The sequence below is a fragment of the Falco punctatus genome (assembly GCF_963210335.1).
Source record: "Falco punctatus genome assembly, chromosome: 11".
In the NCBI taxonomy this organism is placed as follows: Eukaryota; Metazoa; Chordata; class Aves; order Falconiformes; family Falconidae; genus Falco; species Falco punctatus.
Genome location: NC_137591.1, coordinates 29,438,752 through 29,462,845, shown reverse-complemented (window position 1 = coordinate 29,462,845; position 24,094 = coordinate 29,438,752). Strand labels below are relative to the sequence as shown.

General features: G+C 47.5%; 1 protein-coding gene across 9 annotated transcripts in view; it reads left to right on the top strand.

Moving 5' to 3' along the window:
- RASAL2 (RAS protein activator like 2) overlaps positions 1 to 24,094 on the top strand; it is a 190,008-nt gene that overhangs the window by 159,311 nt on the left and 6,603 nt on the right. For 4 of the 9 annotated variants that reach the window (XM_080406580.1, XM_080406583.1, XM_080406576.1 and 1 more), the window contains 12 exons: positions 552 to 650; positions 1,496 to 2,050; positions 4,445 to 4,589; positions 7,838 to 7,982; positions 8,882 to 9,118; positions 9,824 to 10,025; positions 12,056 to 12,255; positions 13,240 to 14,101; positions 18,385 to 18,519; positions 19,881 to 20,083; positions 20,581 to 20,668; positions 23,324 to 23,354. In XM_080406580.1, the coding sequence (XP_080262706.1) occupies positions 552 to 650; positions 1,496 to 2,050; positions 4,445 to 4,589; positions 7,838 to 7,982; positions 8,882 to 9,118; positions 9,824 to 10,025; positions 12,056 to 12,255; positions 13,240 to 14,101; positions 18,385 to 18,519; positions 19,881 to 20,083; positions 20,581 to 20,668; positions 23,324 to 23,354 (2,902 nt within the window). The remainder of the gene's footprint in view (positions 1 to 551; positions 651 to 1,495; positions 2,051 to 4,444; positions 4,590 to 7,837; positions 7,983 to 8,881; positions 9,119 to 9,823; positions 10,026 to 12,055; positions 12,256 to 13,239; positions 14,102 to 18,384; positions 18,520 to 19,880; positions 20,084 to 20,580; positions 20,669 to 23,323; positions 23,355 to 24,094) is intronic. The other 5 variants (XM_080406581.1, XM_080406577.1, XM_080406578.1 and 2 more) reach the window with 4 other exon arrangements.

The following is a 24,094-nucleotide window of genomic DNA, read 5'->3' as shown; positions in this document are numbered from 1 at the left end:
AAGCAGCGTTGTGTATGGCATCAAGTGTCAGGGCCGGAGCAGAGCACAACTCCTTCGGTTTGTTTTAGACTGTTGCTGTATGTATGGACCCTTGGAAATATTTTGTATTTACTGAAGACACCATTGTCAGTGTGTTTTGCCTTATATTAATACATTGTTAGTTCTGTCTCTCTTTACACTGTTAGTAACCAAATCATCTGCCTCTGGGACTTACCAGGGAAAACTGCAAGCATTTAATAGCTATGGATCAATTAACAAGTGTTTTTAAAAAAATAAACTAACTGGTTGATTAAAGCCTGGTTTAAAAGTCTTTAAGAGGAGCCTCTGGTGCTTCTCATGTGTTTTTATATTAATTTGAACTGACTTTTTTTTCTCTCTGCGTTTTGTGGGCCTTTTAACCTCTCTGCCTTCTAGGCTCCCATATTGTTTTTCTTGCCTCTTTCATATTTACTTTGCTGCTCAAGCTGTGTGTATCTGCCTTCCTGTCTTTTGCAGCCTCTTAAGTGTCTCCTAGGCTTGCCTGAACTCAGCCTGTTGTTTGTGTGTTCCAGGTGACCTACTCTAGCGGCAGTAAATGCTTCAGTTGTTCCTCCGCAGCAGAGAGGGACAAGTGGATGGAAAACCTACGTAGGACGGTGCAGCCGAATAAGGTAATAGAAACTGCAGCAATCAGTTTACTGGGGGGATGGAGATGGCATGATTGGATTTAAGTGCAGCCTACCAGGGCTTCCCACAGATGCATCCTCAATTAATGTAGTCTGGGGAGATGTCCACTCGTCAGTGTCTCAAAAGCTGCTGTGTACTATTTTAGTGAGTGCAGTAGGTCAAACCTTTAATGAATAACTACTTGTCGGCGTGCTTCCTGATCCCTGCCCCGGTGCCTGCTGGTGTTTCAGGCTGGGTTTCTGATACCGTGTGTCTCAGAAGGATGGGACGTGGCTTCCTAGGTTTCATGGTTTACTGTGGGGGCACAGTTTTGGGCGGGGGGGGGGGGGGGGGGGGGCGGGTGGTGGAACCAAAAGGAGTTTGAGGCGGAGTGAGAAGAGAGGTCAAGTTATTGATCAGCTAGAAATATTTGATAGGTCACCTCCGTAGCTGGCATACTAGTAACCTTCGAGGGAGAGGCCAACAGCGAGTGCTCTGGGAGCTAATTCGCAAGAGTCAACAATATCGTGTGTCACACCAGGCTGGCAGCTTTGGAGGGGCTCCTGTGCAGAGTGTTTGTTTTCTAATGCGTTTCAAATACAGTGTTTTGAGAAGCAAAATGTTCTCGTCCCCACCTTTGACGTACAGAATACAGCCCTTTGCCTCTATTTTAGAAAATGTCTGGTTTTCTAGAGATTCTGAATCTCTGAAAATCAAAGAATCTGATTCTGAATTCTGACTCTGTCCCTGCCTTGGGCACAAAAGGCAGCCCTTTGTTGCTCCTTTAGAGGACAAATTAGTCAATTTTTAGGGATTTTTGAATGAAAGCTGAGCTCTTTCTTCTGCACAGGACAACTGCCGTCGAGCTGAAAATGTGCTCCGCCTCTGGATCATTGAGGCAAAGGACCTGGCCCCCAAGAAGAAATACTTCTGTGAGCTGTGCCTTGATGACACTCTCTTTGCCCGCACCACCAGCAAAACAAAAGCAGATAACATTTTCTGGGGAGAGCACTTTGAGTTCTGCGGGCTTCCTCCTCTTCACAGCATCACAGTTCACATCTACAAGGACGTGGAGAAGAAGAAGAAAAAGGACAAGAACAATTACGTAGGCCTGGTCAACATTCCCATGGCTAGTGTAACCGGGCGCCAGTTCGTGGAAAAATGGTACCCAGTCAGCACACCTACACCCAACAAAGGGAAATCGGGGGGACCTTCCATTCGAATAAAATCCCGTTACCAGACCATCACCATCTTGCCCATGGAGCAGTACAAAGAATTTGCAGAGTTTGTTACTAGCAACTACACCATGTTGTGCTCTGTGCTGGAACCTGTGATCAGCGTCAGGAACAAGGAGGAGATGGCTTGTGCTTTGGTGCACATCCTGCAGAGCACTGGGAGAGCTAAGGTAAGAAAAACCTCCGGTCAAAACGACTCCCTCTCACTGCTGGCAGGTGATACCTTTTCAGCTAGAAACTAGGAAGCCCACGACCATAAGCAGCAGCAGAAGGTGCCTGATGGGGTAAGGCTAAGAAAAAGGTCTTGGAAGTCTTTGAAGAGACTTGGGCAATTGCATCTACTGGGAGGGCATGTAGACAGGCACAGTACCAACAATGAATGAGAGAGAAGACAAAGATTAAAGGTGCTGTGTACATAGTGCAAGTAGGAGGACTATATATTATTATCCTGTCTTCGTGTTATTCTAAAAATGAGGACCTGCACTGCCGTGTGGTTCTTCAGAGAACTTCAGAGAGGTTCACTCAGGAACCTTTTCTGTATTTCTAAAATCACGATACAGGATAAGAGATAAGTAAGCAAGAGATTGGTAAACCAGAGAATTACTTCTGTAAATAAATCTCTGCTACAATGAGTAGCAGGGTGCTAAGTCAGCTAGTCAATGCTGACATTGATTCAGTCAGCATTTGAACAGCCGTTTGGAGAATCTATACTCGGTTAATGATGGTCCCACCTGCCCCAAGGATGTTAGTAGGAATTGGTGCACACCGATGGGTCTCTGTGAGGCAGCAGTTGGAGCGATCCTCAGTTTCTTATAATAGATCGTGGGAGAATAATCCTGTAGGTCTTGGGAAATTCTGAGAAGCATTAATAAGCATTGATTTATCAGGATGCTGCCTGTCAAGTGGGTGTGTGAGTAGTACCGAGCTGGAGTCAGCTTCTTCCAGTAATGCCAGCTAGAGCAAGTTAAGCACAACCAAGCACAAGTTAGAGAGTAAGAGATGCAGAAGGGTGGCCATAAGCAACATCCAAGGGTCAGCCTAATTTAACTGTTCCAAAAAGATCCTTTCGTGTTGGCATAGTCGTATCCACTCTCTACTGTTCTCCCCTTGCCACACGTCTCGGGAGGGCTCGTGCTCTGTGACAGTGTGTGTGATAGGACCTCGTTCCTTACCAAGTCACTTGTCGATTGAGAGAAGCTGGTAGCTGAGACAGCTTCTGTAGGGCTGTGTTGAAATCCTGCTGGAAAACAGGTTCTGGACTCCCGCAGTACTAGCTGCAACGGGTAGATAACTTAGCGTTACAGCGTCGTTTTTCTGTTGCCTGAACATTTGGACCTCTGTTTACTGGAGGTGTTGAGCAGTCTAGGCTGCCATAACCCAAAGCTGCAAAGACAGTATGTTTCCAGTTCTCCCTGTATCGGTGGAGATGCAGCTGGATGTTCCCAGTTTCTACCAGGTGAAAAATTACTCTCTCAGATTTTGCTGAAAAGAAACAGCAATAGTGGATTGAAAAAACCAAGAGTACTAGATGCATTTTTGATCTATATTTATCATATATAATTTGTTCCACGTATTTTACAGTCGTGTGCAGGCAGTGCATTATGGCTTCTGCAGTTAATGGGGTTATGAAACCCTGCTACAGCACTCTTCGAGCTGTTTGGAGGGTGCTGCTGTTTGCAGCAGAACCAGCAAGTCACATTTATCACTCAGCCCTAATTCAGGGTGGTGGTTTGGTTTTGGCTTTTGGAGGTTCCTTTTTATTGTTTTGTAGCAGTTAAAAAAAAAAATAAAATAAAAGGAGAAATATGCTTCCTCTCTTGGAGAACTTTATAGTGGCTGAAATTGGATCTTGCAAACAACCAAGTATTTCTTGTGAAATGCTGAGTGTCCTTGATTCACATGAAGTTATCACTCAGGAAATAAGTATTACTGTAGAATTAGACCCTGTATCAAGAGGTTATTCGCTGTAGCCAAGACTTGCTGATAGCTGCTGCCCAGGCATTTGAATGTAGTTCAAGTGAAGCCATGTAGATCCACAGCAAGTACGTTAACTTTTTTCCCAAATCTTGAACCACTTTTGGCTTGTGAATTTAATTTATATAAGCCATTCTTCTTATTTAAACTTCACCAAGCTATAAGAACTTCTGCGTAACTTCCATTTTGGGTGTTTAAATCCAAGTTTGTATGGAATATTCAGCATTAAAAGATAAATATAATATCACAGCTTCTTTAAGCATACAAAGCCACTGACAAACTGGGGAGGGGTTCTGTTCAGGATCTAAACTGAAACACAAGTTTGGCCGTAAAGGTTTTAGAGACTTTTGCTTCTCCCTTTATAATTTGTGATCTGTATCATTTTACAAGTATAATAAATCCAAGAGGAGCCCTGGCTGTTTGCTTGGCCCATACTATATGTAGCATCAACACCCATTGTCCCAAGCTGAGCAACTGTTTCGGTAATCCTTTCGCTCCCGTGTTTATCCTTCCTTCTTGGCTTCTGCAGTTAGCCTGGCATGACTGAGTCTGGTTAAAATAACTTCTTGCCATTTGACCTTTTTCTTCAGGACTTCTTGACGGATTTGGTGATGTCCGAGGTAGATCGTTGTGGGGAACATGATGTCTTGATCTTCAGGGAGAACACGCTTGCTACCAAAGCTATAGAGGAATACCTGAAGTTGGTAGGGCAGAAGTATCTTCACGATGCGCTAGGTAAGAAAGTGCCTGTCTGTCACCTGTTTGCATTGCAGGGGCTAATCCCAAACTGTCTGCCACATGACTGGTGCTTCGTGTGTCTAGGTATGTGGGATGGGAAGGAGCTGCCTCAGCACTCAGCCCAGGTGCCTGGTATCCAGATAGAAAAATACATGCTGGCTTCCTCTTGAAGCCCTTCCCCCACGCAGAGGGAGATGCCCTTGGGTGCCTGCAGGAGTAGCGCCCAAGGCAGGGCAAACTTAATTTGATACAGCTGAGTCCCTCTTAAAGTTTCTATCACCACGTTATGTTTTTCCGGGTAACTTTCTTTTGTGTGTCTAGTTGCGATAAAGAGGTATAATACTGCAATTGATGTGTGGGCAACGGTGACTGTTCCATCTGGTATATGAACAGGCTTAGAAAACAAAGGGATTTTGACATATGGTTCACCAGTGGGGATAGAGACCAGTGCTTTGTGTCGTGGTGTCAGAAGTGAATCTGGTGTGATGCGCAATGCGAAATTAGGTAGAGATTTCAGAAAGCGTTATGAATGTGAAGCGTGTATTTCACTGATCTTCTCTGCTAGAGACGCTCCTGCGCTCACTTTAGGCTGAAGTGCCACCACCTAGGGGGTTAGATATACTCAGGGGTATCTGGTTGACAACCAAAGCATCTCTGGTCAGGCTCTTTCACTTGTCGTAGCTAACAGCAAATGTTAGCTGTGGTGTTGACACGTGTTAAGTGTGAGATGCCCACCCTAGCGCTTGGGTTGAACACAGGTAGTACAAGAAAACCAATGTCCAGATGCTTCAGCTACGACTGTTGGTAATGCTGGCACATTCCAGAGTGACCCTTGGACTTGCTCAGCCCTTACCTTTGCCACGGAGCAATTAATTCATTAACATTTGTGTTAACCTTTCAAACTGACACCTTGCCCCAACAAAAGTGCTTGGATGCACACAGCCAGAGGGAGCGAGGCTGCAGGGCTCCTGAGCAGCACAGGGCAGGAGATCAAGATGCAGACTGTCTGGGGAGCCTCCTGCCTGTGTTTATCCAAAGCGCTCTTTATTCACCACCTCATTAAAACTGTCTGGCCAGCCTGTGCTGTCCTCCTCCGTTCCCCCCGCAGGGTGTTCATGTTCGTGGTTACGTGCCAGGGTGGATTCTGATAATCATATTGTTGTCCCCTCTCCACCAAAAGGTTCTGCTCTAGTCATAAGCCACCGCTTTGGAAATTACTGTCCGTGCAACTAATAGTGCAATGAAGAGGACCAAAAACAGGCACACTGCGAAGAAACTCGCAGCCTGGCTACAGTTAGCTTTTACCAGCTCCACACAATCCTTGTCACCCACGATTGCACAATGAGCCACCCATCCCCCTGTTTCTTGGATGAAGAAAGCTTTGGAAATTGATACAAGAGAAACAAGATGAAGCCAAAGCCAAGTCCCACACCACATCCTTTCACACACACACACAAATGCAAGCAGCTTGCTTTCCCAGCAGTCTCGCTTGTCCTCAGCAATCCCAGATGCTGGCAAGCCATCAAGGAGGTAGTTGGCTAAATTAGTGCTCCAAGGGTCAGTACAGTCAGGTCTGTGATTATGTGCATTTTGTCCGCTTCTTAAGTGTCATGAGCCTGTTCTGGTAGTTTTATCCTCATGGGTGGAACCGCGGAGCAGAAGTCACAGTCCTAGGCTCTTGCTTGGTGTGGAGAAATGAGCAGCGTGTTACTCGGAGCTGTGCTTTTCAGCAGACTGAACGATCAGCTGTGGGACCAGTATATTACATTTGACTGCAAGTCTCTTAATGTGCAGTAATTACATAAAAATAATGACTTCCAATACATCATTTAAAGCTGAGTGATAAGATTGTAAATCACAGATGTGAGAGATGGAAGATCCCGCTAAGGTCATCCAGCTTGTCTGTAGCTCAGGGCAAGGTTGCTCGTGACAATACACCCGCCTAATTCTTTGTCAAGTTTTAAATGTCATTTTCCTCTGATGCCCTGTTCTTTGAAAGGATTAACGACATTCCGCTTGGTGTTAGCTATTTAATACATCTGCCAGAGCATCTTAATATATGATTAAGGCAGGGTCTTGTGGACCACGAAGAGTAAGGTTCAAATGTATTTAAGGGGAAAAAAATTATCCGGTAAACAACAGTTAAAACAGAATTGGATCAACAGAACTGATGCTGAGAGTTTTGCAAATAAGCGATCTAGATGCCCTCAGCAGAAATTTCTTGGACCCCAATAAAAAACAAAGCTTAAGAAAATGTGCTGCCTGCTTTGCTTGCAAGAACACTGCTGACTTAAGGTTTGGGGAGAGGGGGTGGGAGGTGTTTAAGGGTTTTTATGAAAAGGCAGACAAAAAACCAAAACCCTTTTGTGCAAACAAACCTTGTGGCGTTAGCTCGAAGCCAGCAAGATCATTTGAGGAGATGAACTTAAAAGACTTTGCATCATTAAATGAATGAATAAAGAGTTTTTCCTAGTGAAGGGCAGTTGAGAAATCACTTGGTGTGCTAGCATATGTAGAAGGAAAAGTAGTAAGTAGTTCATTCCAGTGTGTCAAGCAAAGGAAACTTTGTCTGGTTTTCTATGTGTCCCATTGCTGTTGGGATGCTGCAAGAGGAGGATGACAGAAATGCAAAGGATTTTGAGACACGCAAGTCTAAAAGTGTTGTAAGAGGTTGATAAAAGAGGTTGAGAAAATCAGCAGTATCTAGCTAGCGCTCAGGTATTACTCGTATTCAAGAGCAAGGTGACGCTTTTTAAAATTTTAAAAAAAGGTAAATTTAGAAATAATAAAAGCAAATAGCATCATCAAGTGCATTTCCTGGGGAAATTATGAAGACAAAAGAGCACAGCTTCATTTCTAAGACTGTGGATAATTTTATAGTGGATAATACAATTTGAATAAAAAGTCAAATCCTATTCTTTAGGCTGTAAGTGAGGTGTCTGCAGGGTTTGTAAGCAAAGCCATCCTGTTACTGCACCTGTATGTGGGGGCAGCGAGGGCACGGGAGGCTGAAGCGTCAGAACACCGGTCGTCTGATCTGGTACGGCGAGTGCTCTGTTCTGAAAGACCTGGGAAGCCGTGTCCCCAACATCTGGTGTCTGGAGGCTGTATGGCAGACACAGGGAACAGAAGACGCTGTTGCTGAGGAAAGGGCATAAGGAAAGGTATAAGCAGGATTTAAAGGTGTATCAAGGAGGCTTTTCATCTAACTACCCTGGTTTTGTCACCCTCTTCCCTTTGTCCAGGGGAGTTTATCAAGGCTTTGTATGAGTCAGATGAAAACTGTGAAGTGGATCCCAGCAAATGTTCATCCAGTGAATTAGCAGATCATCAGAGCAACCTGAAAATGTGTTGTGAGCTGGCCTTCTGCAAGATTATCAATTCTTACTGGTGAGGCATCTTCCCTCCCCTCCTCCTCCATTAAGTCATAGGCTTAGAGGGTGCCCATTCCTTCTCAGAGGATGAGAACACAGCAGTTGTCTAGGGAAATAGCATAGACCCATCTATCTTGTGAGACTGCCTTAATTTCCTTTCCTCGCTACCTTCTTCCTACGTGTGACAGCATATTGCAGGTGGCACTTGTGTGCGAATTGAAGGGTTCCAGTCCCACACACCGTACCTGCCAGGAGCTTCTGCTGAAATACTCTGCCAAGGGAACACAGACTGAGCTGTGACTAAATAAGGAGGGAATAAAGTGAGAAGATAACAGCTTAGCTTGAACTTGGGATGAAAAGCTGAAAGTTTTGATGCGTATAGAAAACTTTCAGACCCTTTACATCTGTAGAATTGAGCAGGAGATCACAGGGAGGAAACGTTGGCAGAGAGATTTCTATTCATCTTTGTTTCAGAGCAGTACTAAAGGAGGGCCTTTCTGCTTCAGAATGAAGCACTGAGAGAGCTTAACAAGCGAAATAAAAATTTCAATTATGGAGATGGGTTTGGTTCAGTTTGTTTTTAATATTCTAACCCGCTGTTTGCTCCAGGGTAGCGATGGATAAGCAGTTCTTAGCTTGCAAATCAGTGTGTCTGAAAACGGCTTCACTTAACATATATGAACAAGGGATGCTTCAAAGACTGCTTAAGTATCACCAGATTAAATGGGGATCTAAGAATAGACACGTAATGACATTTCCTAGCCTAGAGAGGGAAAAGGGGGAGAAGGGGGGGTGGGATGGGAGAAGAAGCTGATGTTCCCCTCCAGTAATTATTTCTGAGTGATCGATCACCAGTTCAACTTGTTGCATCTCATTGCCCGTACAAATTTTATTTCTTGCTTTATTGTTTTTCAGCGTGTTCCCTCGTGAGCTGAAGGAAGTGTTTGCATCTTGGAAGCAGCAGTGCCTGAGCAGGGGCAAACAGGACATCAGCGAGCGCCTGATCAGTGCCTCCCTCTTCCTCCGCTTCCTCTGTCCCGCTATCATGTCCCCCAGCCTCTTCAGCCTCATGCAGGAGTATCCCGACGACCAGACATCTCGCACGCTCACGCTTATCGCGAAAGTCATTCAGAATCTTGCCAATTTTGCTAAGTAGGTGGTGGCAATCAAATTGAAGTCTGTGCTTTTAGGGGTGCAGGTCGCTGCGGGCTGCTATAGAGCAAGGCGAGCCCTGCTTTGGGAGGCAGCTGATCCTCTGGCAAGCTGAAGTCAGCTCTGGGAAAGTAGGAAACTTCTCACTTATATGTGAACTCTGTTCCCCTTGAGACACCTCAGTGCTGAACTAGGTACCTTCTCCTTTTCACGTGCAGATTTGGGCTGTGTTGAATCCGGTAGAGGGAACACAGTATAAAATCAAGGAGTCGTCCATTAGCATGTCAGTGTGTATGCGATTTCAAAAGAAAAGAAGTCCGTTCCCACCAAGGATCATGATTTTCCTCCTTTCTTCCCCCAAAATTTCCAACTGAATGGTACAGACGGCACGGCATGTCCTTTACAGGGGAGGAGATGCAGAGAAGGAGAGAAAAGGGTGTCTGGCGGGGGCGGGCGGGGGAAGATGTGTTGTTCCCTTGATCATAGTATGAACAGTAAATTACTAGTATTTAAATAATTCCAAGAAAGCAATGAACCTCTTAAATTATCCAGGTTTTTTTCTCCCAGACCTCAGAAAGGCAGTTCTAAAGTTAAGCACTTAAGTAATTGTCTGTAAGCACTTGGGCTCTGTATTTTGCATGGAGGTTATTGACGGGGTCCTGGCACCGTCCCCCGTCCCCACCCCACCCCCCCTGTTTCTTGCAGGTTCGGTAATAAGGAGGAATATATGGCCTTCATGAATGACTTCTTGGAACACGAGTGGGGAGGAATGAAGCGTTTTCTCCTGGAGATCTCTAATCCAGATACCATCTCAAACATGCCTGGATTTGAGGGCTACATCGACCTGGGCAGAGAGCTCTCGGTGTTGCATTCCCTCCTGTGGGAGGTTGTGTCCCAACTCGATAAGGTAAAGCAGGCTGGAGGCCCGGGGGGCGAATCCGGCGATTGTCCCGTAGCAACAGTAAACACTGGGAAACATCAAGGGAGCAGCTGAAGCCTGCTTTGGGGAGAGCTTATTCAACAGCTTTGGAGAGGAATGTTTGATCATGGTATTGCACAATTGCTTTTCCCCTGATTTCGGACCGAGGCCCGAAGCAGGGCATGTGAAGTGGTTGAGCTTCAGCAGCCGTGCAAACACTTGGCGGAGCCTTAAGTAAGGCTGGGTGTTCAATGGTGGAGAGGGCAGCGCTTAGGAGTAGACCTGGAATGCCCTGAGCAGCCGTTCCTTGCTTGTAAGCGAGCTGGAAAAAAGGGAGGGTGTTAGCGCAGAAAATGCAAGCATTGCGGTGCCCTCTTGGACGCTGATGAAGGTGCCACCAGGCCCTGCCCTGCCCGGCTCGGGGGGGTCATGTGTTGGCCCAGCAGAACTGTTCTCACTAAAGACCTGATCCAAAGCCTGCTGAGGTGTTCTCCTGTCCGCAATCTTTGCGTTAGTTTTTAGCATACATAGAGGATGCCATGTAAAAACTTGGATCCACTCCGTTTTATCCTGTAACACAAGCCAAGTGCTTGCTGCCATGCGTTGTGCTGGGGTCACACGCGTTGTCCAGGTTCTGTTCTGCAGCGATAGACATTGCCAACAACAAGCATGGCTTCCGTTTGGCTACAGAATAAGAAAAGGCCCTAGTTTGCATTTCCTTAGCTATGTGCCTTTGCAGGATCCAAAATCATTAGAACCTTGATAGCAAAGATAGTTGATAAGACCCAGAAAAGCGGAGCTGCAAGTCTGTCTTTTTTTTTTTTTTTTTTTATTGTAAGTGCTTGGAACTCTTCCATATTTCAACTTTTAGAGGTGCATTATGTCGTCCACATTCCATTTATATTATTCTTTCTTTTGAAACTGGAGAAGTGAGGTGAATTGCAATGCGCTCCTAATATTTTTATTGCATTAAGGTTTGCCAAAATAGTTATTTGTTGTGTATCTGTTTTCTCACAGTACATTATTTGAAATAAAAAAAGAAAAACGGAGCCAGTTGCATCAGAGTAAAGTGACATGTCCTTGACTCAGAAAGGCAATATATATTCATGTTAGTTAATCTTAGTTTGATAACAATTTATGATCCTGTTTTTTCCGTTTCCCTCATATGCGTACACTCAAAATGTCACAGGCAGCAACAAAGTCAGCTACAGAGATGGGTCAGCAGCCTCAGAACAGGCAAAGCGAGCACTCAAAAAACCCAGATCCTCCATTTCTGCAAATTGTTGTAAACCCAGCAGGGCAGGGAATGTGGCCGTCTCCCTCCAGGCCGGTCAGGCGTAGGTCAAGAGAAGCCCAGCTCCGGTCTTTAGAACTGCAAATGGATCTTTGGATTTGGTGTTAGTTACCATGAGCTGCTCTCCAAATGCAAAGGTTGTAAAGGTGCTGCGGAAGGCGGCATCAGTGTAGGATGCCAAAAGCAAAAGGCTTATGAAATGAAAACCTTCCCTTTCCCCATCACCCTCAACCCTTGCGATTTCTCTCATGATCCCCCTGAATGCCGCATCCCCTTGTCTGTTGGCATGCATTTCCTTCACCACATGACACCCTTTGCCTGGAAAGTTCCCCCACTAGCTGAACCTGTAGTCTTTGAATGCCCTTTAATGAGTAGATACTGTAGTTTTCACTTTGACCTCACCCACCCTGGACTTAGTTTGCTTTGCATGATAGTTTTGCATTGGAATGGCAATAGTTTTGTTTTATTAAGCATGATTTTTAATTTTGGGGGTCAATCCTAATTTCTTTTCTATTTCCTTTTCTTTCCTCAATGTCTGCTGCACCCCGTTTCGTCTCCTCCATCCATCTCGTCGCCGTGGTTACGCTGCTCCGTAACACTGCATTACGGTCCTGGCACACCCGCACACAACCACCCACCCTCCTTCCTTCCACCTCCACCCCTCCGCCTCTGTGCATCGTTATCAAAAAACTGGCGGATGTCGCGGTGCTTGTTGTCCAATTAGGGTGAAAATTCCTTCCTACAGGCGACCGTGGCAAAACTGGGACCTCTTCCTCGTATTCTTGCCGATATCACCAAATCAATGGCCAACCCTACGCCGATACAGCAGCAGCTGAGGCGTTTCACTGAGCACAGCTCTAGTCCAAACGTCAGTGGCAGTCTCTCCTCAGGGCTTCAGAAGATATTTGAGGACCCCACTGATGGGTATGTAACAGCCAGAGCTCGAGGGGTGATGTGGGATCAGGGGGTGGTTAAGCCTGTGAGGAGTGGAGTGCTCCATCACCTGAGCTGCCTGCCCAGACCAGTAGGAGCTCCCAGTAGGAGCGGGAAGCTTGGACTGTTGTCACGGGTCCCAGTAAGACATGCACAAGGTGGCACTGGAGACCTGAAGCTTGTGGCTTACCCAGGACTCGGAGATGTCCCTGGGAGCTGGGGTCTGCAGCTGTGAAAAACCAGTTTTGCGATTTACTGCCAGTCTGAGCGCCTGGATGCGCAGTCAGCCCTCGTGCTTCCTCCTGGTGATGGGGCTGCTTAATTACTGCTCATGAAAAAACTGGACTTCAGGAGGAATTTGTTACTAACAGACCAGCAAAACCAGTCCCTCCTCGGTTCGGTGCAGCATTTCTCAGCCTGTAACAGCTGTTAATCAGAAGCAAAAAGCTGTGACATGGCAGAACTGGCAAAGAGCTTGGATACTGGGCTCTCCCAGTTGTTCCTGTGCCGTCAGGCGTCAGGGCCAGGACACATGGAAGTGTCCGCCCTCTCAGCTCACACCTAGATCTGCAGGAGCCTTCACACAACTCCTGTTGAAGGTTTAGGCCCCCACAATACGTAGTGCTGGTGAAGGGTTAAATGGGATCCAAACCGCTCTGAAGTCTTGCTGGGAGACAGAAGGGAGGGGGGAGGATTCGAAGAGAGGGGGGAGGATTCGGTGGGAATGGTTCGCATTTCAGCTGTGAAAAAAATAAAGATGAAGCACTCCTTGAATGAAATGCAGTTCTCAAAGAGAAGCGGTAATTAAGGAAGAGTGTGTTTTGACTCGAACACAGAGAGCTCGTAAAAGGAAATCTGGTTCCTTGAAGCTTTCAGCTGGGGGGGAGGTTAAATGAGGGAGGAAGACTTCTCTGGGACAGATCTCTCAGGATCTTGGCTGCTTAAAAATTAACCAGATTCCTTTCCACTCCACAGTGACTTGCATAAGCTGAAGTCTCCAACCCAGGAAAACGTAGATGGATATTTTAGGGGCAAGACCTTACTGTTGGTTCAGCAGGCATCCACCCAGAGCATGACCTACTCAGATAAGGATGAAAGGGAAAGCATCTTGCCCAATGGACGTAGCATCTCGCTCATGGACCTCCAGGACCCTCACACGGCTCACAGTGACCACGCTTCTATCATGCACGACGTGCCTTTGCGCCTGGCCGGCAGCCAGCTCTCTGTCACACAGGTGGCAAACATCAAACAGCTGTGGGAAACTCAGAGCACACCCCAGAGCGCTCCCCAGGTGAGAAGACCCCTGCACCCCGCTTTGAACCAACAGGGCAGCCTCCAACCTCTGTCCTTCCAGAACCCGGTTTATCATCTCAACAACCCGACCCCACCGCTGCCCAAGGCCTCTGTGGACTCCAGCCTGGAGAACCTGAGCACTGCCAGCTCCCGGAGCCGAAGCAACAGCGAAGACTTCAAACTTAGCGGGCCGAGCAACAGCAGCATGGAGGACTTCACCAAACGCAGCACGCAGAGCGAGGACTTCTCCCGGCGCCACGCGGTGCCGGACAAGCACGTCCCCATCGCGCTGCCCCGCCAGAACAGCAGCAGCCAGGCGCAGATCCGCAAAATGGACCAGGCGGGGCTGGGCGCCAGGGCCAAAGCGCCGCAGTCCTTGCCGCACAGCGCTTCTTTGCGCAGCACGGGCAGCGTGTCGGCCGTGTCGGGGGCCGTGGTGACCGAACCCATGCAGAACGGGAGCCGGTCCCGGCAGCAGTCCTCGTCCTCCAGGGAAAGCCCTGTCCCGAAGGTGAGGGCAATTCAGAGGCAGCAGACGCAGCAGGTAAGGGAAGCCTTTTTCCAGGCGCGTTCTGCTTTGGTGTTGAGCTGATAGCTGCAGTGACCTGCAAAGCTTTTTGACCTTGGACTTGAATCGAGTACTGGCACTAAGTGGCCAGTAGCAAGTGTAAGAGATAGTCATGTCCATTATCCTTACAAGCTTGGCAAACCTAGCTTACCTATTCTTTGGATGCTTCTGTATTACATCCAAAAAATTTTTTTTTTCTCTTTACTAACACAGCAGCAAGCCTGCTGAAAGAAACAAAAGTTTAAAAATTCCCTGAATAAAAAAAAAACAACCAGAAGCAGCTTTGTACCAAATCATAGTTAAGATTGCCAAGTGAGACTGCGTTTGCCCTGTGGTGCTAATTTATAAGTATAGCTACCTAAAACCAGAAATAAAGATAAAATATCATAGAATAAACTGCTGCAGAAATAATGAAGTAGTACAGTCATCTTAAGTGTGGAGAAATCTATATTTCACCATGAAGCAACAGTCCGTTGCTGGTCCCCAGGTAAGTACTGCTTTTTCATTACTCATCCCAAACTATGAATAATGCAAACACTTTCTGGAAAGGAATGCTTATATGTACCAACTCCTAATGCACTTTAGCAGTTGTTCATAGGTGACTGTAAATCAAGATTTTCTTGTCAAAAAGCCAGCATTCCGTTACCTTAAAACTAAATCCTGCCGTGATTTGCTGCGTGTGAAAATATTTTTCTAAATATTTTTCTATATCAGTTTGATGTTAAAGAGAAAATGAGTATTTAAACGCTTGGCACTACAGCAGAGATAGAAAATGTCTCAATCTGCAGGTCGGAGGGTTGTTTTTAGAAGTGTCATATAAGTGCGTACAGACGTATTGGCGGGGCAAGGTGAGGCTCTTGAAGGCGACACAGATGCTGTTTCTTGCTGCTTAAGTGTGTTCTTCTGTGGTTACTGTGAGGGTAAAGGTGGTGACGTTTGATTTACCTTACCTAGTATAGAAGGAAAATTTTTAAGCTCTGGCTTTCCACGAGATCTTCTAGGAAGGATGCCGCTCTGCACGCAGGCTTTCGCTCCAGAAGGCTGTAGCCCCTGAGGTTGAGACTCCTCCGCAAGGAGCAGGAGGTTGTGATCCTCCTTGCTGACGTAGCCCTGTTGGCAAAAGCGCCGGTGAAGACATGGTTGTGCAAGGGGAAAAGCTTTTGGCTTGGAAGGTGAAGCTGGAGGAACCTGGCTGCCAGCGTGAGCTCCTGCTGTGCCAAAGGTTTTGCCCGTACCCCTGCTGGTGTAGCTTTCTTGGCAAACTCCTGAACGTTACAGTCGAAAGGAGGAAAATCTGGATGATGCCTGGGAACCCAGGAGCAATCGGGGCTTCAAAACTACTTTGATACCTCAGGTTCATTAAAGTACAAGGAGACCAGAAACACTGAATCGCAAAGCAAAGCTTAATATGCCAACTTAGGAATACCAAAAAAAAGTAGTTGCATGTTATTTGAAGTGTATATGTTTGTGTCCTCCTTTGGAGTGTGTGTTTTACACCTGGGTGTAGAAGGGTTGATAGATGAAGTGTATTGAATACAACTAAGCCTAGTGTGGAGGTGCTAGGAAATTTTTAGGCCAGTAACAAGGATAAATTTGAAGGATGAACTCCCTTTGCAGTTCTCAGGCGTCCAGTGTGAGCCTGTGTTGTATGATCTGCTGAGTCTTCTTCTGTGGTTCTGTGCAGCATCCCTGGGCAGCTGGTGTCTTTCCTCAGGGCTTGTTAGGGGAAGTGTCTATACAAATAGGCAAAGAAGGCTTCGCTTTGAAGGCGTGAGGATAAGGAAGAGAAAGCCCAGGTGGTGTGTTTCCAGTCTCTGTGTGTGCACCTTCTGTGGGTGGCTGCTGCCCTGCGTGTGTTTACAAGAAACGTTGGGTTGCTTTTTGCAAACCCCCGGCTCTTCTTGTCTGAAATTGCTGATTATCCAACTGCCCCCAAGAAAAGCGGTTACCTTTGCTCGTTTAGCATCAAAGTGGCTGTCTCAGACTTCCCTCTTCTCCAGTTGCTCTTTACATTCAGCTTCATAGATGCCTGCAACTGTGACTGGCTTCAGGGCAGTCTCCATCCCCCCCCCCTTGTAGGCAATGTGCTTCCACTTATTTTTCCACTCTACTTTCCATACTAATTGTTTCCACTGGATTCATTAGAGTACTTGCTCCTACTTTATTCAGAGAAATCAATTTGTTCTTTCCTTCCCCACACCCTTGAGAAATGTCTTGAAGTGTGCCAAATCGAATGGCCAGAATTTTTTGGAGGCAAATTCCATTGCGTCCTTTTAATTGCAAATTATGTTGTGGAATTCTGTTCTGATTTTAAAAAGAAAAGGAGAAAAGAGAAGTTGGGCATGTTCTTTCTGGGCATGTTCTTTCTAGGCGTGCTTTGTGGGCGTTATAATTATTGGACTCTGTTCTCTACAAGTCCCATTTGTTTCTGAATATAGAGCTAGGCCCTTTGTTTGCTGGGAGAGGTCACTTTCTGCCTTCCATTTCCATTTAGTAGGTAGGTGGGAACAGAAATGTCAGTGTGTTCCTTTGGAAGAGAGGCAAAGAGAGGAATTAATACACGTTCCTAGCAGGCTTTTTCTTTTTTCCCCCCTTTATTAGAGTATAACTCATAACCCATTAGCATGTGAAGTGCTTGCCATCCGCTTGGTCTTTGTAGGCTTTCCGAGCTTGGCTGCTGAAAGTATCCCGTCCTACAGCCTGCAGGATTGCTTGGCAAGGTTTGCTGCTGATCAGCAGTCTATTACAAGGCCGGCCATGGAATTTCTAGTCACCCTTCTGCTTAGCCCTCCATAACTCCAACGAGCGGTGACACCGTTCATCCATAGCTGTTGGCATTTCCTAGAGCCAAAGCATTTACCTCCGAGAAGAGCCTGCTGGTGGCAGAGCCACACACCCTCCGCAGTTTCCCTTGCTGTGGCTGCCTGACAGCAAATAACATCAAAAAAACCTCAAACAACCTAAGGAAGGAACTTTGTCGGGCTGTCACGCTGCACTGGAGAGGGGCTGTTAGCCTTTCTGCTGTGAAGACTTCCTTCTAGTAAAAAGGCATCTGCCGAAATCCAGGGATTTTTGCCTAATTCCTACACCTTGGCCTTTACACCCGTCCTTGCTGAGGCCTGTTCCCGTGCTGGAGTCGGCACCCCTGCGCGGGGCAGCCGAGCCGTTGCGGGCAGGTCCTCTGGCCTCGCCAGCAAGAGAAACCGAAGCGGAGGCCGATGCCATCCCTCGCCTGACTGGTGTAAACGAAGCTGGTACTGCCCCACAAGGAGCTCCTCGCCGAAACAGACTTCAGAACTGCCCTGCCCAGGGAGCCCGTGTCACTCGGTACAGTACTGGAGCGAGGCAGGGAGCTGGAGAGCTGCTCCAGCACAAAAAAAAGCCACAGCTGGGACTGAGGGGGAAGCTGATCTTTTGCGTCTTTCAAAAAGTTCAGACAGTGTCGCTCTTTCAGCGGTAATTATGCTAATTCCTGTGCTTATAAACTTGTCTTTGTCCATGAAAATCGCTTGGAATTTGTAGCAAGCCATATTTTCCCCAGCCAGGCGGAGGGTTTCTTGTCTCCGTCCTTGGCTTTTTGGATTCCCTTAGAGGATAGATAGCCTCCGGTGATGCTTTATGGATCTCCTAGGAAGCACTGCTGGCCCTGGCTGCCTTTCGCAGCCTTGCCTGGGTGTGTGTGCTACAACAGACCAGCTAAATATAAAAACGTAAAAAACTCACCGGTGCTCCAATGCTGATGTTACACCTCTTTGCCTCTTTTAAGCACTGCCGTGCTGCCTCACGTGCAAGCCTTGCAGCCCCCCACTGCGTTGCAAAGCCTGCCTGCAGCCTGGCTGGGGCGGCTGCTCCCACGCTGAGCTCCGCAGCGCTCCGGAGAAGCCCATCTGTTGTACCTGAACGGGCTGCGGGCGAAGCTGGGCCGCTCTGATTGCTTTGGGAGAGAAATCACAGGTTGAGAAAGCCTTACGTAAAGTCTGGCAAAGGGGAAAGGTGGATGTGAACAGGGTTTGGAAACAAGGATTTTTCCCAAAGAGAAGCTCATTTAGAAAGGAAGAAACATTTCTCCAGCGTGTGGGTTTTAGAGGGGCTGCAGGTCCCAAGTCGAGGGAGGATGAAGCACCTCTGCAGGAGAGGGTTGGGGGAATCCTTTGAGATGGACGGATTAACAGTCGTTTTTCTCTTCCAAATATACTGGATCTTAGAGCTGATTTATGTGTAGTTTCTGTGAAAAAAGCTTATGGGTATCTCTGCTGCAGGTTCAGTCACCTGTGGACTCTGCCACCATGTCACCGGTGGAAAGGACAGCTGCGTGGGTTCTCAATAATGGACAGTACGAAGAAGTAGAGGAGGACGCAGAGCAGAATCCAGATGAAGTCAAGCATGCTGAGAAGGTAGATTTTATTCTGTATGCAGCCATCTCGAGGGCTGGTCCTGTCCACCCTACAGCTGAGTTCAGAACAGCTGCTGCAACAGCCGTGCTTTCCAACACGGGTTGTACTGGCGTAACTTCCTGCTGTACCTGCTGACACACATACCTGTAGTACAGCATCCCATACTGTAGATTAACCCACGTACAGGCTGTAACCTGTCAAATGGGTGCAGAGTGACACAGCTGAGAGTTTGTACATGACAGGCTGGTATTTGGCACTTAGGTGCATCGTGAGTCACACTGCCTAAGTGTATTAGATCCTGCTCAGATCATTATTTTTTTATGACAATACTATAGCTACAGCATACTGCCTTTCTCCTATGTTTGCAAAACATTTTATGATCATTAAAGTCCATTTAAAAAAAAAAAAAAAAACAAAAAACCAAACACACACAATTGTTAACCTAACTGAGTCTAGCTTAGGATATGCTCAGTGATTGTACAAGGCTTTGTAGATGCAATCCAGGCTTTGTCAGTAGCTGCATTCAGGTTTTGTCTTGGGTTTCCCCTGCAGCAAATCCCTGTCATCGAGGTAGGACAGTATTTCTGGGCTACACAGAAACGTCCATGATCCCTCTTTTTAAAGCGTATTTTCTTTCAGGAGTAGATACCATTTTTCCGAACACGGTTACATCTATATGCTGCTATGGTGACGAAGTTTAGTAAGAGGTTTGGTATTTTGAGAAGGCAGAGAGTGAGGAGCACATCTGGCGGACAAGCAGCAGGAACGCAGCATTGTTAGGAAAAGCAAATGAACCCAAACCAAAGTGGAATATGTTGAGATTCATTGCACTGCTGCAGAAGTGACTGTCCACAGAGACCATAAGTAGAACAAAGCCTCAGCCAAGTAAACTGCCAGGTTCTGTTCTGCAGTGAATGATTTGCTCTGTCTTCACACGTGGTTTCACCTTCATTAGGTACTGAAGAGTGAGTTGTTTGGGTGCCATACTGGTCCATTTTGGAAATCTGGTTGCCCAGGACATATTTACAGTTGAGCAGCATTGGCAGCTTCTGTCTGGGAACTGCTTGAGTCTGGACTAACTGGGGATGTTACTGGTCAGGGCTGAGGAGCAGTGTGGGAGCCCTCTGGCTGCTTTACCTGTGCTACAGAGCAGCCCCCTGCACGGTGGGAAAACCGTAACGGCCGTGGGAGCTGCGTGCTCCGTGTCCGTGGCTGCCCACGGTTGTTTGCTTGGCATTCCCTTTACTTCCATCAATTTATTTTTCATTAAAAAAACAAGTGTCCTCCTCTGAACAGCAGCATCAGATTATAAGGATCCGGACTCTTTCCTTTGCATCTGATTCTTCCCCTTCCACCTGCAGTATGAACAAGAGATCGCGAAGCTGAAGGAGCGCCTGAAGGTGTCGAGCCGCCGGCTGGAGGAGTACGAGCGGCGGCTCCTGGTGCAAGAGCAGCAAATGCAGAAGCTGCTGATGGAGTACAAGTCTCGGTTGGAAGACAGTGAGGAGAGACTGCGCAGGCAACAGGAGGAGAAGGACAGCCAGATGAAAAGCATCATCAGCAGGTGAGGCTTTGGGAAGTTCGGGACTGCGCAGCATGGGCAGCTCCCCTGTGTCGCGCGTTTGCCTTGATGCTGAGGAAGGTAGTTGCGTGACCTTCCTGACGTCTCTGGACTGATACCGTCCTGCCTTAGAGGTGAAGACATGGGGATGCAGGTGTGGAAACTTGCCTTAGATTGCCAGGAGAGCAAAGAAAAAGATTTAGGAATTTTTAACCCTGGTCTCTGTTGGACTTATAACGGGTCTTTTTACTTACTTTGTTTGCAATCTGTACTCGGGGCAATAGTTTTTCAGAGCGGTTGCATTTTTGGCAGTGTCTGTTTTGAGAATGACAAAGTTAGGCAATTGGGAGTGTCAGATGGATAGAGAAGCTTTTCTGAGTGCGGCAGAATTCTTCTCTTGCAGAGCCAGGACAAGCAGAGAGGTCAAACCAACAGGCCAGAGTACCTGAAACACTGGAACAGTGTTCAGCTGTCCTAATTTGTACCTCTTTGCTTACCAGACTCATGGCAGTTGAAGAGGAGCTGAAGAAGGATCATGCAGAGATGCAAGCTGTCATCGATGCAAAGCAGAAAATTATTGATGCGCAGGTAAGGAGCTCAGGATCTCCAAGAACCAAGTGTTCTGTGCGTGGACCCCATTCTTCTCCCCTGTCCTCCCCCCCCGCCCCCGCCCCCAACGTTGTATCTAACTCCCAAGCCAGTGTTGGCCCATGGTGTTGCACATGTGACTTACTGCCTCCGAGGAGAGAATTGGGTTTTTGAATTCGTAAAGGCTGCACTGTCTGACACTGGGTTTTGAGACAGCCTGACAACAAATCACAGGACTGATGGCTTCTCTAAAACCTTTTCTGTTTTGTGAGATCCCAAGGGGGTGAAGGAAGAGCGGTGCATTGTGTAGCCATTGTTCCAAGCGTGGGGCTGGGAACTCTGGAAAAGCTCTGCCTCGTCCCAGCATAAATTGCCATGTGCATGCATCTCAGCTATGCAAGCTAAGAGCATGGCTTTGAACGTTCGAGTCAAGAAAAGAGAATGCTTGCGATGGAGCATTGCCCTGTATAATGTCCTGTGTGGCATTTCACCCCATCTGACCGTCCCCCTCAGGCCCGGAGAAATGCCTGCGCTGCCACAACCCTGCAGTGCTTGCCGCAGCCGACACCAGTTAGCTGTGGAAAGCGGGACCCAGCGGGCAATGCATGCGGGTGTATTGTGTGGGATCATTCCAGCTTTTCTTCTGTGTCTGTGCTGATCCCAGAGAGCAAAGCTTGGTCGAGAGAACCCGAGGCTGGTTTGAGATCTGCCTGCCATGTTATGTTTGTGATATTTGCGTTTGGAGGGCGTCTTCCCTGCTTCTGGGCTTTTCAGTAGTTCCAACTGTAAACTTTCCTTGAAGGATCACCTTAAGAAGGTGACCTGTTTCAGGAATAACCCAGGTTATTTCAGAAAGTTGTCTCCCTCCACAGCGTGGCAGGATGGGGAGCCTCAGCTGAACATTGTTAAAGATGGTGGATTGGAGTAGAGGTGTCAGTGAGCACAAAAGGGCATCCTTCAGCCGCTCTTATTTTTTCCTGTTGAATGGCCAGCAATAATAGAAACATTGGAGCTCACATGGAACTGTAGGGAAAAATAAAAAAAATACAGAAAAAAGCTGTGTTTTAAAAAGCCTGGTAACACCAGGAGGATATTTATAGCAGATTCCTTTTTTGATACTTTGAAAAGTTCTGGTTTTCCTGCTGCCTCTGCCCGTTTTCCCACAGTTCTTTAGAAAGACTGTTCATGAAAGCTGGATTTTTGGATCCGTGCCATCTAATCTGAATAAATCACTTGTGTACAATTACATGGCACTTCTGTTACCTAGCCTTGCAGGATAAAAAGGAAAGCCTACTGGAATTACACCATGTGTAGTTCCTAGTTCTTGTGCAAGATGCTCTGCATGGAGGCTCCGGTGTAGCCAACCTTCCTAGGTGCAGCTCAGGGTGAAATCCTGGCTGTGAGGGCTTGCACTCGGAATGCCGAGTGGGAGAGCCCAGTCCCGGGGGGTCAACAGGAACGTAGCCAGGTACTGTATTTTTTACTTTTCGTGGTGGAGGGGAACAGTACAGCAGCCTCCAAGCTGATCAAGGAGCATGGCAAGTGTAAGCTGTAGAAGTAGAAGTTGGACGTGCTGGGCTGGGTTTTTTGGAGATGGGCAGAGTCAGGGCACCTTGCTGATGGAATGGCAGCTCATCCAGACAGCAGCCTGGTGTTTGAAGGTGGGTGATGCCTTTTGCAGCTGCCTCAAGAAGGTGAAAGGGGCACTGAGCAAACTCACAAAAGGTGATTTTTGGAAGGGAGGATTTGAGAGAGTGTCAGTAAGCACCTTGCCCTTCCTTTAGCTGGCTGTGCCAGCAGGCGCGCAGGCTCGGTGTGAGGTTAGGGACCAGCTTGATCCCCCAGTGTCACCAGCTGGCAGAGGAGACTGCTGCTGGCTTGTCAGACCCTCAGGGCCAGGAGGGTGTGCTCCTTGATCACACTTGATCAAATGGTGCATCCTTTATCCCCTGCAGTGGAAACTGTTGAAAAAACAGTGGCGTTAACAATTCCTCTTTTAATCTGACATTTTTTCTTCCAACGTGCTGTTAGCCGCTAGGGCAGGTAAGGTTATCGGCAAACCTCAACTGCTTCAAGGCCAAGCAGTTCATGGGGGAAGCTTAGCTGCCATCGCCCCTCCATGGGCACCTGAGCGGAAGGGGAAAATGCTGAAGGATTCAGAGCAGACACACCAGAGGAGCCCAAGCGTCTGCTGGGGTCTGTAGCAATCTAAGTTTGCTTGGAAGGTTTTCCTTAGTCTGTGATTTGTTTGGCAGGGGGATATGGCAGCAGCTAGAAAAGAGAGGGCCTTTTGTACGTCAGGCTTCAGGAGTGGAGTTGGAACCTGGCTTATCACACCTGCCCGAAGAGTTCAGTGGCTGCTAGGAAGCAGCGGTAGCCCAGGCTTCTGGTGCTCAGTCACATCGATGGACACAAGATGCTTTTCGGGATTTGCTCTCGTGTCGTGGTCGGGTGCAGCACCCGCTACCGCGCCGACACACGAGGCCAGCCTTGTTCTCCGTCTGCGTGCAGCGCCTGGTGCGTGCTGGGCACCCCTAGGCTGGCGCTGGGAGCAGGGGCTAGGTCTGCCTACGCTCTCCTTGGAGCAGCGGAGCTGCAAAGAGTTACTAGCCCAGTTGCTATTGCAAGTGACATCTCCGCTGTGTTAAATTACAGGTCATAAATGGGGATGAGATAATTCCAACAGGCAAGTAAACCCAATCAGTTCTCTAGCTGAGCAGTACCCAGTCCTGGCCCAGCGCACTGACCTCCTACCCATTCCAGCTCCTCCCACTCCGTGTGCCCAATTCCTGTGCGTTACAGACATCTCCGCTAGGTTGTATTTTCCTTTGAGCCAGACGGTGCCTCTACTCACCAAGCTCACGCTTTTAAGATTGATTTTTCCAAGTGTAGATTTCCAGCTGTTTTGTACAGTGGCACAGTGAGCACGTATCAGTGCCAGAAAATAACCAGCCTTTAATTTTTAACTCTTTGGAAAGCTGTATTCTTTGGAAATAAATTTTAATTTGAAATTTTATGTTCCACTGAAATGTAGTCCAACGAGGAGGAGCTTTAAGTTGCTGAAGAGCACGGTTCTGCTCAGGGAGCTGTGTTTTGCAGGATTTATCTCTGCATGGGAGGGAATGCTACGGCCTTTTCCTGCTCCGTGGTCTGTTCTTTTTGCTCGCATCGGCTGGGTCAGGGCACGTGCTGGGGCAGGCTGTAGCCTGCCTGGCTGTTGGTTTCTAGTGCCTCCTCCCCCATTTGCTCTGCTCTACAGAGCTGGGTCTCTTCAGGGCTGTAATACAAGCAGTACTTAAATTCTGCTTTGTTTTTGCACCCTGACGCTTACCCCCGGGGGGAAGCCCGCTGAGAAAAGCAAACATGACTCGATTACTGATGTACCACGCAGCTGATACGCTGGGATCAAAATCTCAAGGGGCTGTT